Here is a 13,746-nt window from a genome sequence, read left to right on the forward strand (position 1 = left end):
TCTGCATTCAAATGCACAAGATGGAAGTGTTTCTATCCGGAATATTTTAGCTTCATTTCTGGATAGTGGGAGGAAGTGGAGACGCGTCGTCCATCTTTGTAAACGGACCACGGGATCCACACATTTATCCAAAGTCATTCCAAAATGTAGTGTTTTCTTTCTTGGATCATGCCCCACCCCCTCTTAACTATGTTAATCAGTTCAGTCGTTTCTGAGTAACCCTGCTGACAAACAGACAAATATACAACCTATCTATCCATCCATCTATCCTTCCATTCATCCATCAATCCATCCATCTACATTCTTGCCGCAATCCAATCACCTCTAGCCATCACATAAATTCTGACCTCAAACATTGTCCTGTTCATTACCAACTATACACTCAAGTCCTGCCTATCTTTTTTAAATGCTGCACTGGAAAAGAAAATGTGCAGGGCAAACTGTGTGCAATTAAGAAGCTTTGGAAGATTTAAACATTTCCCATTTGAGACCTGCTTGTTCTGCCTGTTTGGAAAGCTTGAATGATCAGCAGCCATTCGTCTTACAGAGGATTGATCAGCATTGATCAATAAACAGGCAAGGATAGGATACATACCATGGGGATGTAGGAAAGTTTGAGTTGGACAAAATGATGATGATGTTTTATGAATGTTTTCTTGTGGATCCATCCCTATAAATGAAGTTCTATGTGAAGATACATATGAAGTGCAACATACAGTATATTATATAGGTATAGCAAACTTCTCTGCCAAGTAATGTAGGCATTGGTGGCATACATGTAAGAGAGGTTGAAAAATTAATTGTCAGATTTTTTTTTAGCTCTAAACAAGCGTAGTCGGTGATTTGAAGCTGGAGAGACGTTTGGGCACGTAATCAGTACATCTCAGGCCATCCATCTTGACATCACTTGAATTACCTGAGAGGACATGGTCTGGGTCTTCTGAGTATTACCCTCAAGTCTTGTTAGCAGTGCAGACATGGGCTGTAGTAAATGGAGCACCGGGTATTGACGGGGCCTGTCATTACCTTTCTCTGGGAATCAGCCGAAGTGCTTCATCTCCCTCAGAGGCCCTCCATCACCTCCAACAGGCCTATTTATGGGCTGGTAACAGCCCTGAGGGGGAGCGAGAGTGAGGGAGCAAGGGAGATAGAAGGGGAGAGGGAGTAATGGAAAAAGAATGAGAGAAAAGGTAAAGGTGAAAGCCAAGTAGACAGCTGACTGCAACTGCGGTATAGTTTGCTGACACCACGGTAAAAATCCAATAGTTTGCTGACAGGAGAATGAATATTCATAGCGCCTCAATGGGTTGAGAACAGACAGACAAATAAGTGATTCCTTAAGTGTGGAGATACAGGTGAAAGATTGTTTTGCACCACTCCAGGTGTTAAAAATGGATTATAATTTTCTCCAGGTGAATCAAACATGAGATTTAAAAAAAGACGTCATTAAAATGCATTTTCAGATCTAACAACAAAAGATAATTTCATCTGCAAAAATGATTAGCTTGGTGTAAGAAAATAGTGAAATCAAGCAAGTAAGCTTTTCCTTAAGGAAAATCCTTGAAATATTTTCGTAGTATTGTTTTCACAGACAGTAATCTGAAAGTAATAAAAAATAACATCAAACTCAAAATTGGAGCTTATCCATCATATAATAACTCATTGTTTACAGTGCAGCTCACAGCCTGTGATAGCTCACAATAATGAAGAGAGGAAGTAAAAGTGTAAACACAATTTGAATCACTTTCATTTAACAGACTAACTATGTGGTATCACCAGCATGTAGTGTAGCACACACAAAGTTATTGCATACGTATATCTAATTCTTATACAGACAACTTCAAATATCATCTACACAACATTAAAAAAATCATCATATTTATTACCACTGACTTACTCTTTATTAAATTCGACTATGACGTTTCATTTTTTGGCTGACTCACTAATTAATCCTGAAAGTAGGTGGCATTGAAAAGACTTAATTTCTGACTGTGCTCGTCTACAGTTCTTTCACTGTAGCAGCAGTGGCTCACTTCAGCTGCCACAGCCTGACACCAGAACAGTACATTTCCAATCACCTCACAGTTCACACAATAGTCTGCTGTTGAAATAATAAAAATAATAATGAGAGGAAATGTCTAAATTGAACTTCCAACACATTTGGTACAACAATCTGAAGCAACAGTGTAAAACTCCACTCAAACACATCATAGTCCTCAGAACTGGAAGTGCAACTTTGCTTTGTGTCCATTTGTCTGGCTGCCAGCAGGAGGAGGAATTTGTGCTGCTTTACTCAGGTTGATTTTTCCTCCAGACTCAACAGGTAGAATCCTCACTTCACATTTTCAGCATAGATGGGAAAGTGACAATCCTCTTGACACTGCCTGTGAGGAGCCTGATTTATGGCTCATTTTGATTGAAGTCAAACCTTTGGGGGAAGGGGAAGCAGGCAGGTGACATGGCCCAGCTACAAAATGCATTGCAACAGTAGAGACTTCAAGGAGGGCACACGTGAGGATAATCAGGCCGATTTTAGACCCGATCTGCCCCTTCCGACAGTCGAGGGGGGGCAAGTTCCCAACTGGAGGTCACTTGGTGCTGATTGTCTGCCCAAATAATCCTGAAGTGTGAGGGGTTTACAAAATAATCTTAGTGCTTCTGATTGAGTCGCAGCCGCTCCTATTTTTAATCTTAAATATCAGTATTTATGATAATCGGCTTCGACAGAAACCCACAATATCAAGAGAGCAAACTGACCGGGAAGCGTCACCAACGGGATGTAGCATACTTGTACAGCTGCGACTCAAAACAACAATTCATTTCCAATTCACCTCCAGCTTGCACTGCAAAAGTTATATTTCTTTTGGCATCATGATTTCATCCATTCTTTTTTTTCTATAGAAAGCACGACATCAGTCATCACCCATGCTTGTTTTACTTCTGAAGTCACATTGAATCACCATAGTGTTCTACACTCCAGCTCAGAAGGTGGCAGTAATGTGCCTAAAAGTTGTTTGCCAACCGGCTTAAACAAACTGAAGAAGATATCGCTTTTTTTCTGTTTCTGTGAGTTTTCAAGTCTCTGGAATAGCCACTTTGAAATCAGGTCCTACAAAAAGCATGTGTGTGGTCTGACTTTCTGGCCAAATCATCCCATTGGTGCGTTCTGAAGATTATTAGATTAAAAATCGGTCATTATGTCTGTGGTGTCAGCCGTTTATAAAATTAGTCAAGAGCTGAAAGTGTGTGCAACCGCCCTTCGAAAAACTCATCATTTTGCAGTTTTTTAAACTAAACCCAGATGTGTATGTATAAAACTTATTACAACATCATTACAACATGCTGCAGTAATATGCCTCCACCAACTAGGGCAGATTCAAGGAATGGTCACACATACACCAATATAGAAGTGGCGAACAAAAAAAAGAACACATAGCTCTACAATCTCATGGCCACATGCATATAAGCACTTAATCTCTCTTCCATTCCATTAACACCCAGTGCTCATTAAGACCTTCCATCCTGCCAAATGTTATCTGGATGCCCAGTGGTTTTCCCTAACGCTCAAATTTATGGATTCTCATAAGCCCCAATGCAGCCTACCTCCTGCTGTTCAAACTCTGCTCCACTCTGATCCCCTGAACTGACCACACAGCGGCTTATCAGATCACACACCACTGTAACTCATGTTCAAAGGGTTATTTGCATTTGATTTGCAAATAAAATGTGTGATAAACAAATATACATATGCAAACAAGCGTGCACATAGATGTAGAAATTTCCTGCACGCACTCTACCCTTTAGACACACATGCTGGTTACCGCACATGCACTCACACACACCACAATTTCTATTGCATTGAATTCGATTAAATGACTGCTGTTTCTAAACTTTACTCTTCCCTCATTATAAAACTTACCTTTTATGACTGCAGCGGGCGGCTCTTGCAAATGGCACTAACTGGGAAGCACACAAAGAGAAGGGGGGCAGGATCGTTTGATGCTGGAAGATTAAAGGACAAAAAAATAGAGGATGGCAGCGCTCTACCTTGAAGAATCTCCTCAGCCAACCAGCAACCAGAGCCATTTGCTCTAATGGTTTGGCTCCTTCAAACCCTCTTGGCACTGTCCATGTTTACTCCCTTTAGAGATGGTTGTGTGTAATTATCTCATTGTAGGGCAGCTGTTTAATAGTGTCTGTGTGAGACCTGCCTTCGTCCAACAGTGTTTCAGCCCAACCTGGCGCAATGGCTCGGTCAATTTCACTGTTTTAAAAATGAATGATAGCAGCATCTCTAAAAACCCTCGGTCCGTGCTCTGCTGTAACACTGGCAGCTGATGCTCAAATACTGTCTCACTACCATGTATGCTTTTATAGATGACTAATCTGCCCTCTTGCCTCCTCATTTCTCTTCTTGACTCTCCTCTCGCTAGATGAGATCGACTCGGAAAGTTTCAGTGTGGCCTGTGGCCTTTGTGGGCGGCTTGCGATACGAGTCCCCCAAGGTCAATGCAGCTGGAAAGGTCTACGGCTGGAAGACAGTGTTCGACCCCCATCGGCCCTTTGCCATCGACATGGCCGGCTTTGCCATCAACCTGAGACTCATCCTCTTCAAGCCACAGGCATATTTTAAGCTTCGTGGGGTGAAGGGAGGCTACCAAGAGAGTAGTTTGCTCCGGGAACTAGTCACACTCAACGACCTGGAGCCTAAAGCAGCCAATTGCACTAAGGTAATTCACTTTTATGTATAATCCTGTTAAGCAGCTTGATTGGAGCAGTTCATAGCTGATGGAGAAATATTCAGGTATAAATACCAATCAATGAACGTCCTGAGTTCAGACTCTACAATGGACACAGTAACTGATTATTACACAGGACATTATTAGACAGATCCTGATGGGTTGATGCCTTCACATCAATGCATTGTAATCATTGTGAAGCTTATTTAAACTTCTTTATATACAATTAACTGTATTAGTCAGGTGGTTCTCAACCCACGGGGCTAGCTCACCATAAGGGTTACGTGAAAAAGCTGAGGGCTTGTGAGCTGATGAAGGGAAAGTAGCAAAAACAATGTTCTGTTGCACAAATCTGATTTTATCTGTTAGACTTTTCTCTTATCTTGAGTATTTCTGTGATAAAATTGTTATTTCACTGATGGGTTCTAAAGAAAAATGTCTCTTTAAAAGAAAGGCAGAAGCCACAGTCATCTGAGATGCACAGTAACAAGCAGCCAGGTCTAGACTTTGCTTTTTGTGAGAGCAGGTTGGGCACCACAGGTTTAATCTCTCACAGTATGTTGTATTTTAAAAGCTTATCATTTGTTTGCAATGTAAAATCTTTATCTGTAAAATTACAGTAATATAAATATTGTGGAGAGGAGTGTCTCAAAATTACGCTTGCATAAAGTAGCCTACTAAGTAAACATACTTAGTTCCTTTCCACCACCACCTTTAGCATAGTAATAACATAACCTGCATGCCAGGGGATATAACCTTGAAAACATCTTGTTAAATATGTTGTAGTAATAAGTGTTCAACCAACTTTTTAAAACACAGTACAAGTCACCATTGATTCAGAAGCAGAGGAAATAAAGTAAAAAGAAATCTGCAATCTATTTTTGAGAGTGTTGAAATCAGGCCCCCTACTGAATTAAACCCTTAGCAACAGAGATAATTATCATGTTTTCATAAGTTATGTAATAGAAAACTTTGTAGCTTTATGCCACTGCAAGCTAACTGCCTTGCTGATGCAAGAAAGAGTACGACTTCTACAGAAAAACCAGAAAGAGCTGTGAAACTAACTTCCCATGAACAAATTAATCAAGAAAATGTGGAAAAACTGCTTCCCGTAATTACACCACTGGGACTATCAAAAGGAATAATTTGATGTTTGGACAAAAAATGGCTTATTTGCTTATTTACTGTGATTTTAAGAATCTCGACAGCTGCTTCCAACATTTTCGAAATTTTGACTGCATCGTCCCACTCACTGAACTAAAACAAAGCTGAGTGGTGGATATTCCTCGAGATCCCTGGGTTCCAAAACCAGATATGCTATCTTAGTAACAAACTTGTCAATGTGTGTTTGGAATTCTTGATATTTTAAACGTTTTCTTGATAGATATAAGAGTGAAACACTGGTTTTAAATTACCTCTAAGTCTATGAAACTGATGTACAGTTTGGCATCACTCCTGAACTTGCTGGGCCTGATTCCGACAGTTTAAGCCAATGACTATCATTCAGTTGGCCCTTCTTGTGAGCACTGCACCCACCCAGTTACATAGTCCAAGAACAGGCAATCAGGGAGCGGAGTGGGAATGAAAAAGGCACCGTTCTCCCGATTTAACGTCAGTGTTCCTTTAGAATAACTTAAAGCTATAAAGTTGTTTGAAAAGGAAGGCAGCATTAAATCGTTCACAGGGTTTTCAATTTTATTAGCAGGAACGGTTCTTTCCTTTGGTCACTGGTAAGGTAAACAGGGCATCTTGTCATTTGCCATAAACTTGATTGAGCTTTAACAGATTTGTGAGGCTACTGGTTTGCACATTGTCCCCTGTGATCCTCTTGAACATATACTTATACAAAATCAATTGAAAACACATGGGTGGAGAAAAGGAGCCTGGGAATTCTAGCTACATCATTGCAGCCAACTGGTATGATACCGTGCGGTGGCCTGAACAGGATAGTTAGATGTTAGATATTTGTGCTATGTGGACCATGCCCTCATCTCATGTGAGGAGCTTGTTGAGCCACACAGAATTGTCCGAGATAACAAGCCAAGGCATTGCAATGGTGGCACGTGATGTGTTGCTGATGTTCAATCTGAAGACTCACGAGAGGAGAGTACAAACAGGAACAGGCAATTATGAGGAGGCTGCAGCAATTAGCCCTGCATGTGCATTGTGGTGCACACTGCCTGTCATGATTACACAGGCAGAATGCTCAGTCTCTCCAATTGTTCCGAACTGCCATTTTGGACATTGTTTTGGGGTCCACCAGTTAGACATCCTCTTTGACCAGCCAGGAACCATTGCTACATCCAAAAATACACCTCTGATGACCCTGCGGTCCACATGCCCATCAAGGTGGACTGTGTGGAGGTCTTATAATAGCACTACCTTGTGTTAGAGCTTTGTGAGCTGGAACTTGGCAGCCTATTGGACACAGCAAAAAGCACATCTTGGAAGGCTTCAGCACTTCAACAATTAAGACTGTGTTGGGCCTCACACTTGCCTCTGCCATTACTTAAGAGCTGGAATGCCAAAACTGTCTCTGATATGCAGGCTGCAGTCGATTCTGTGAATTCTGCTCTTTAGGGATGGGTAAATGACAAGACCTACCTTGCGTTGTATGATAATGTTGCAACATTGACTCCAAGGGAACAGTTGACTCAAGATGACACATTCAAGATACCTAAATGGCAAATGAGTTGAATACTAAAGCTGAGTTCTTTCTCAAGATCAGTACCCTGAGCTGAGTAGCAGAGGTCCTCAGTGGGTGCCAATGTACGGACAGGGGTTATTTGAGCAAGCTGAGGATCTCATCAATATCTTGGTTGGGTTGGGTTATAGTTTGATTTTATTTTTACCTTAATGTTCTCGTAAAATCAGAAAATAGAGGCATATTTAATGTTTACATAAATGTATGTGAAAAAATTATTAAAAGGTAAATTTAAACAAAGATTATGTTCATATTTATTATCATTCGTACTTGGTTTACCAAGTATACAGAGCATGACCGTGCTCATTGTAGAAACAGTTGACTTTCTCCATCATTTTGTAAGGCCTTGACCTTACCAATATTGTTTTGATTTTAATTGAAGTACCAAGTATATACTCATTCTAATTAGGTAAACTACACCCATAGATGATATACCGTTTTTCACTTACTGGCCATTCTTGGTATTGCTTAAACATATTAAAAAAACCTGCGTATCAGCTAAAAGATTAGGAACACTGTCATAACTATCGCTATTATCATATAATTACATTTGAAGATAGGAATGTAATCTGAGATATATTTCATATATATATATATATATATATATATATATATATACATATTATGTGTGGGGGGGTCATTGATTGTATTATATATACAAGATTTCTCATCCTGCCCACATGTACACATTAAGAAACATACACACACTTGTACGAGAGGCTTTCAGCTGTCTGGAGCCGTACCATCGTTCTTCTCCATGCCTGCTCCACCATTCCTGCTTACAGCCCTTCGTCTGGGTCAATTCACTAAGCCTCTCTCTGGGCAAAGAGGAGTCAGCCAGAGGACTTTGGCTTGTCAGTATCCACACTGCGATCACTCCGAGAGACACACACACACACTCACGCACACGTACACACACACACATATACACAGGGAGAGAGAGACATTTTCAGCCAGCTTTTTCTGCTGCCATCCCCTAGCCATTCAGATGGGTAAATGAAAAGAGGGGATTGAGGAAATGGCCAAGGGAGCGGAATTGGAGGTGTTTTTTTGCACAGGGTTGAGTGGGTGGGGGTTAGGGACGTCACACTGATTACAGATGAGTGCAGGGATGGAGAGAAGGGGAAGCAGAGAAAGAGGGAAAATAAAATGGAAAGTCGTGCATGGGCATCTCTCTTCCTTATAATCCACCTCTTCAGATGCCAGTGTGACTATTAACCTCCCCCTACACCTGAGCAAAGTGGGAGTGGGCTCCTGGCACATCTCAAACGCCCTCTGCATAATTCATGAACGCCACTACAGAGAGATGAAAGGAAGGAGGGTTCCAATGCAGAGAAGAGAGGGGAAATGAGCTCAATACTTTTTTTTTTTTTTTTCTCCCCTCCCGTTCTCCTTGCTATCCTTTTCCTGGATGTTTGTCTGGTCTCTGGGGCCAAATCAACCCAGTGTGAAAGCTTGATAGCACTAGCATACCCAGAAGAACTCTGCAAAGAACTCAAGTGCTGCTGCAAAAGATCATACTGTTCTGAATGAATAATGAAGGTAGCCATTATCCTATGATCAGGAGAGGACTGTGTCATTCTATATATAATATAACTCACTCCTGTTTTCCTTCTCAGTCCTGCTAATGCAAGGTTCAGACTCAAGAGCTGTCTTCACAAGGAATGGTGGAATTCAAATGATTACCCTCAGTTGACAATGAAATAGCCACAATTATGTATTGTAAAATACATGATTTAATCATACAATTATTAGTAGAGACCATATATCTTTATAATTTAGAATTATGCCCAATAATCACCTCCCCCAAGGAATTTCTGTTTTTACACCTATCCATTTGTCCATTACCAATTTCCTAAGGAATAATCCAATGATCGTGATAAAAAAAATTTAGGGGACTGATATCTAGAGTGCTTACAATTCGGTATACCTTGACTGAATTAACTGACTGTTGGGCCTTAGTGGAGGTATGCACTCTACTGAGTCTAGATTGTATATTTAGATAGATGTTTCCTTAACCTGGAAAATGGAACAATGAGCAAATTCATGTTTATTCACTCTCACAGATGGATCTGCTCCCCGATGTCCATCTGTCCTGGAGTTGGTCATACCAATCACAACCATTCATCTAAAATGGGAAGGTTTTGAAAAATTGACAGAAAAGTCCCAGTGGGAGCACTACAGATGCATTTTCTTTAACAACCAAGATGGCTGCCGCAGATGTAGAGAAGCCATCTGAATTCAAACTGGACAAAATATATTACTAAAGCTGCGATTCACGTTCTGTTGCTCTGATTGGTTGTCAGAGCAACCAATGCTTCAAATGCATCTTTAAAACCCGACCATTGGCAATGATGTGTATCCCATCAGCCTCAGTGATGCATATCCAAAAGAACTACAAATAGAACACAGGCCCGTGTTGGTGTGGTGTATGTATTCTTGGATCTATGTCCATAATTGAATGTTTTGAAGAAAACGAAGCAGAGTGAGAGCTCAAAGGGACAGAACACTGAATGAGTGCATTAAGGGAAAAGCATGTACTAATGTTCCTGTTGTTTGTGTTCCCATATGTTTTTTTTTTCTCACTAGATACTTGTTTGGCACACGAGAACGGAGAAACCTGTACTTGTGAACGAGGGGAAAAAAGGATTCACAGACCCCAATGTGGAGATCTGACTGTTTTCCCTCGATAAACCCACGGTAAATAATTATGATTTCAAAGTTTCCTGCTATATACCTGCTATTACAGAGCTCAATTTCATTTCAAAATAATTTATTTTCACTTGATCTCAACCAGTCTAACTATGGAAAGAGCGAATGTTTGGAGTGTTTCCCAATATTCTGTTTTGTGTAAACACAGCAGATGTTGTCCTTTATTAAATGACACGAATGAAATGAACAGGTTGGCCATAAATTAAGCCTTTCACTCTTTCTCAACTTATCTTAATCCTTTCTGTTGCAGGTGGCTGGCCTTGGACTTACATAGAAAGAAAACGGCCGAGTCTCTTGATAAGTGCAACCAGTGTTCACCTCTTAATCACCAGAAAATGAAAGGAAGTGGGGGCCTTTGAAGTGGGATTTAATCCTCTTAACTGAGTCGAACATTTTTTAGAATATGGACTAAATCAGTAAAAATGTATCATATCAAAGCACAGTGAGTAAGAGGTGGCGGATGTTTGTCAGGACTGAAGTGCAGAGGACGTAAAGAGGAAGCCTCACAGGGGCGTGGACAGTCGTGACCTGCACCTTACACCGAGGACAACCTAACAAAAGAGACAGCACAACATGAAAGGAGAACAACCAGCGGATTCGACCAAACAAGCAGGTTAAAGAAAATCCTTCACCTCAATAGAAAAAAAAACATTAAGAAAGTCAAACACTTATTGTCTGGATCTGCACACGGTACAAAAGAGAAAATCCTCTTGGATCTACGGACCTGGCCAACATCATCAGTCTGGATAAAAACAACACTCCAAGGACAAATATGTCTCATGTGGATTTTCCTTTGAGCAAACACAAACATGGAAAGGGAAGGAATGTTCTTTTGATAACTATGAAATGTTTGCTTTAATTTAATTTAATTGGACTGGGTGTTTCCAAGCACTTGACTTACACGCTCAATACTACTGACTCTTTACGACATTTACTCTTGGGTTGTCATTGTTCATTTTATAGTATCATTAAAACTCATGCATTTAAGCCACTTGTACACTTGAAGGGAGACTGAGACAGTAAAGCAATCCTAGCATCTTTCTGAGCATAACAATTTAGATAATAAAACTAAAACAATGTTCCTTTGAACGACGGCGTAATAACGGCCATTGTAAGACAAAAAAAAAAAACAAGCCAGGGGAAGGGAAATTTTAGATAATAAACACTTTCCATCCTTACAGTTAAAAGAGTATGATAACATAAAAATATCCTTTTTAGATTGAAGTTATTCATTTACAAAAAAGTAGTGTCAACCCATTCACTTCTGTCAAGGGACGGCCTGCAAAGTAGCAATAAGGAATTACTCATGACATTTGCCGATGATCAGGCTGTAGAGAGGGAAAGGGAATCTGCAGGAGCTGAGGAAGGCTGAGCTGTGAGCTGGGGATCAGACTGACGAGACAGGGGGTTGAGTAAAGCTGGAGACCGGTGGACATGAGCTGGCTATCAAGAAGTGTGTTGTGTCGCAAGTGTGGCAGGCAAACACAGCGTAGTCCTGAAGCTCATGTACAACATCTCCCAAGATTTTCCAAAACGTTGGTGTTTTTGTTCCATCTTTAATGACGGAAATTCTGTATTTTAGTTTTTTTAATAATATCCTGTCCTCCTCCCCTGGCTGTTATTGATCTCAATTCATTTTATTTAGAATTTTTATCAATGGCCTTAGCGCGCTGTTGTACCCTTGTGGCAACATGTGTAAATAATAATTCAAAAACAGAACAATCACAGGATTAAAGAAACATTTTGGCCATTGTACTGTATTTATATGTTAAAAAAAACGAAGAAAAAAAAGTCTCCCCTCTCTCCCCCTGGTGAATTCCTCACAATGATGCACGACAAGGCACAGGTTCACTCTAGGTTCAATGCATGGGAAGAGTAATAGCACATCACCTCTTTCATTTGGTATTAGAAGCTCCAGGGTGTGACATATTCATAAAGCATAGACAAGAACATCCAATCAGCTACACGAGAGGCTCGCGAACGTTGACCTGATCCTGATCATGTTATCTCTCGCATTCAGTGTCATTTCTGACATTGTGGGGAACCAGTGTGTCATTTTAGCGAGTTAGTATTTCCCCTCGTCTATGCACGATCACACATTAACGAGGGTCAGCCACGTGCAAGATTAATAAAGTGCAGGAGCATCAAAGCTCCAACAAATTGGTTTTACACAGCTTTGTCAGTCCCTCTCCTCTCTGAAAAATACACTCAGAATTGTACACGTAGACACTCAGGATTCATCTGCTGACTTTCAACACAACTCACCTTCCAGCAGCTGATAACTAATTTAAATTGTTCATGCATGGCCCCCAGAATATTTTGTTTTTTATAAAAACTTGAAATGATGAAATAAGATGCTTCTCTGGAGTGACCGCTGACAAAAGAAAAGCACAAGTAAATTAGAAATCGTATTTTTTGCCATCTTCAGTATTAGGGAGCGTTGTCGTTTATCTCCTGGTTTCTTTTTGTGTTAGCATACATCTTTTGTAGCATTAACTGGAACTTGCCGCAGCACTAACGTCAGACATCAGCATGATGCCGTACACGCCCGAGCACTGTAACAAAGTTATTCTACACCTCAAAAAATAGAATCTCTCCGCTACTTGATAAATCGTGCGAATGGTGCAAAACACAATGCACAGCGGCTCTTATCTAGCGTTGCCTGGCAGAAGTAGCTGGAGATAATTCAAACGTTGAGCCTGTGTACTGGTGCCAGATTATCTCTGTGTACCCCTCACCCACCCAACCCCCACCTCCCCCCCTTCGACACACACACACACACACACACACACACACACACACACACACACACACACACACACACACACACACACACACACACACTGCTGCTGCGGCATAAAAACTTACAAAGACGTTAACAGCCTCTCGGGCTCATCAGCCGGAGAAACCGTGTTATTACATATTTCACTCGGAATACGATAACAAACACAGCCACACATCTCTATCATCAAGTTGGCGGTTTTCATTGACTGCATGATATTACACTGCGTGGAGATTTCGGCCACGGAGATCACACACTATCTTTGGATTAGTTATTTATTGAAGATCAAATTTAATATATTTATGTATTTATTTCAAGGGTGGGTGTGGAATTTAAGACTAGCAGCGTTTGCACTTAAATCTGTATTTTCCAGCTGCTCTCTACAACATTACACTGTTCAACCAGATTATCACATAGATCAGTAAAAGGTTAGAACTACCAACAGGCAGATACAAACACACACATCTAAATCGTTCTTCACCCTGAACCAAGTTAAGATTTGTAGTCTACAATAGAAAATTACCAATGTGTAAACAACTCAGTGTATCATTTACTTTTAAAGTCAAACTAAATCCTCGTTCTCCTCTGTTCCTCACTGTTGCTTTGCAGGAAAACAAATGTCATGTGTCTTATAGATGAACATGTGTTTGCACTGGTTCAGATTCAGCGACATAACTTTCTCTGGTTTATCCCAAAGCAGAAGAACAGTTCAGGGCTCAACCTTCAGGGTGATGCTGTTACGTTGACCGACATGCAATTTGAAATATCAAGCAATATCTAATGTCTAATAATTAGTCTACTAGAACCAT

At 40.6% G+C, this 13,746-nt stretch overlaps 1 protein-coding gene across 7 annotated transcripts in view; it reads left to right on the forward strand.

The window, feature by feature from the left end:
• Window positions 1-13,401, forward strand: part of b3gat1a (beta-1,3-glucuronyltransferase 1 (glucuronosyltransferase P) a) — a 75,787-nt gene extending 62,386 nt beyond the window's left edge. For all 7 annotated transcript variants that reach the window (XM_020094873.2, XM_069534032.1, XM_020094872.2 and 4 more), the window contains 3 exons: window positions 4,434-4,730; window positions 10,033-10,143; window positions 10,406-13,401. In XM_020094873.2, the coding sequence (XP_019950432.1) occupies window positions 4,434-4,730; window positions 10,033-10,119 (384 nt within the window). In that variant the 3' untranslated portion in view covers window positions 10,120-10,143; window positions 10,406-13,401. The remainder of the gene's footprint in view (window positions 1-4,433; window positions 4,731-10,032; window positions 10,144-10,405) is intronic.
• The last annotated feature ends 345 nt before the right edge of the window (window positions 13,402-13,746 follow it).

This window comes from Paralichthys olivaceus, chromosome 11, assembly GCF_024713975.1.
Source record: "Paralichthys olivaceus isolate ysfri-2021 chromosome 11, ASM2471397v2, whole genome shotgun sequence".
Lineage (NCBI taxonomy): Eukaryota > Metazoa > Chordata > Actinopteri > Pleuronectiformes > Paralichthyidae > Paralichthys > Paralichthys olivaceus.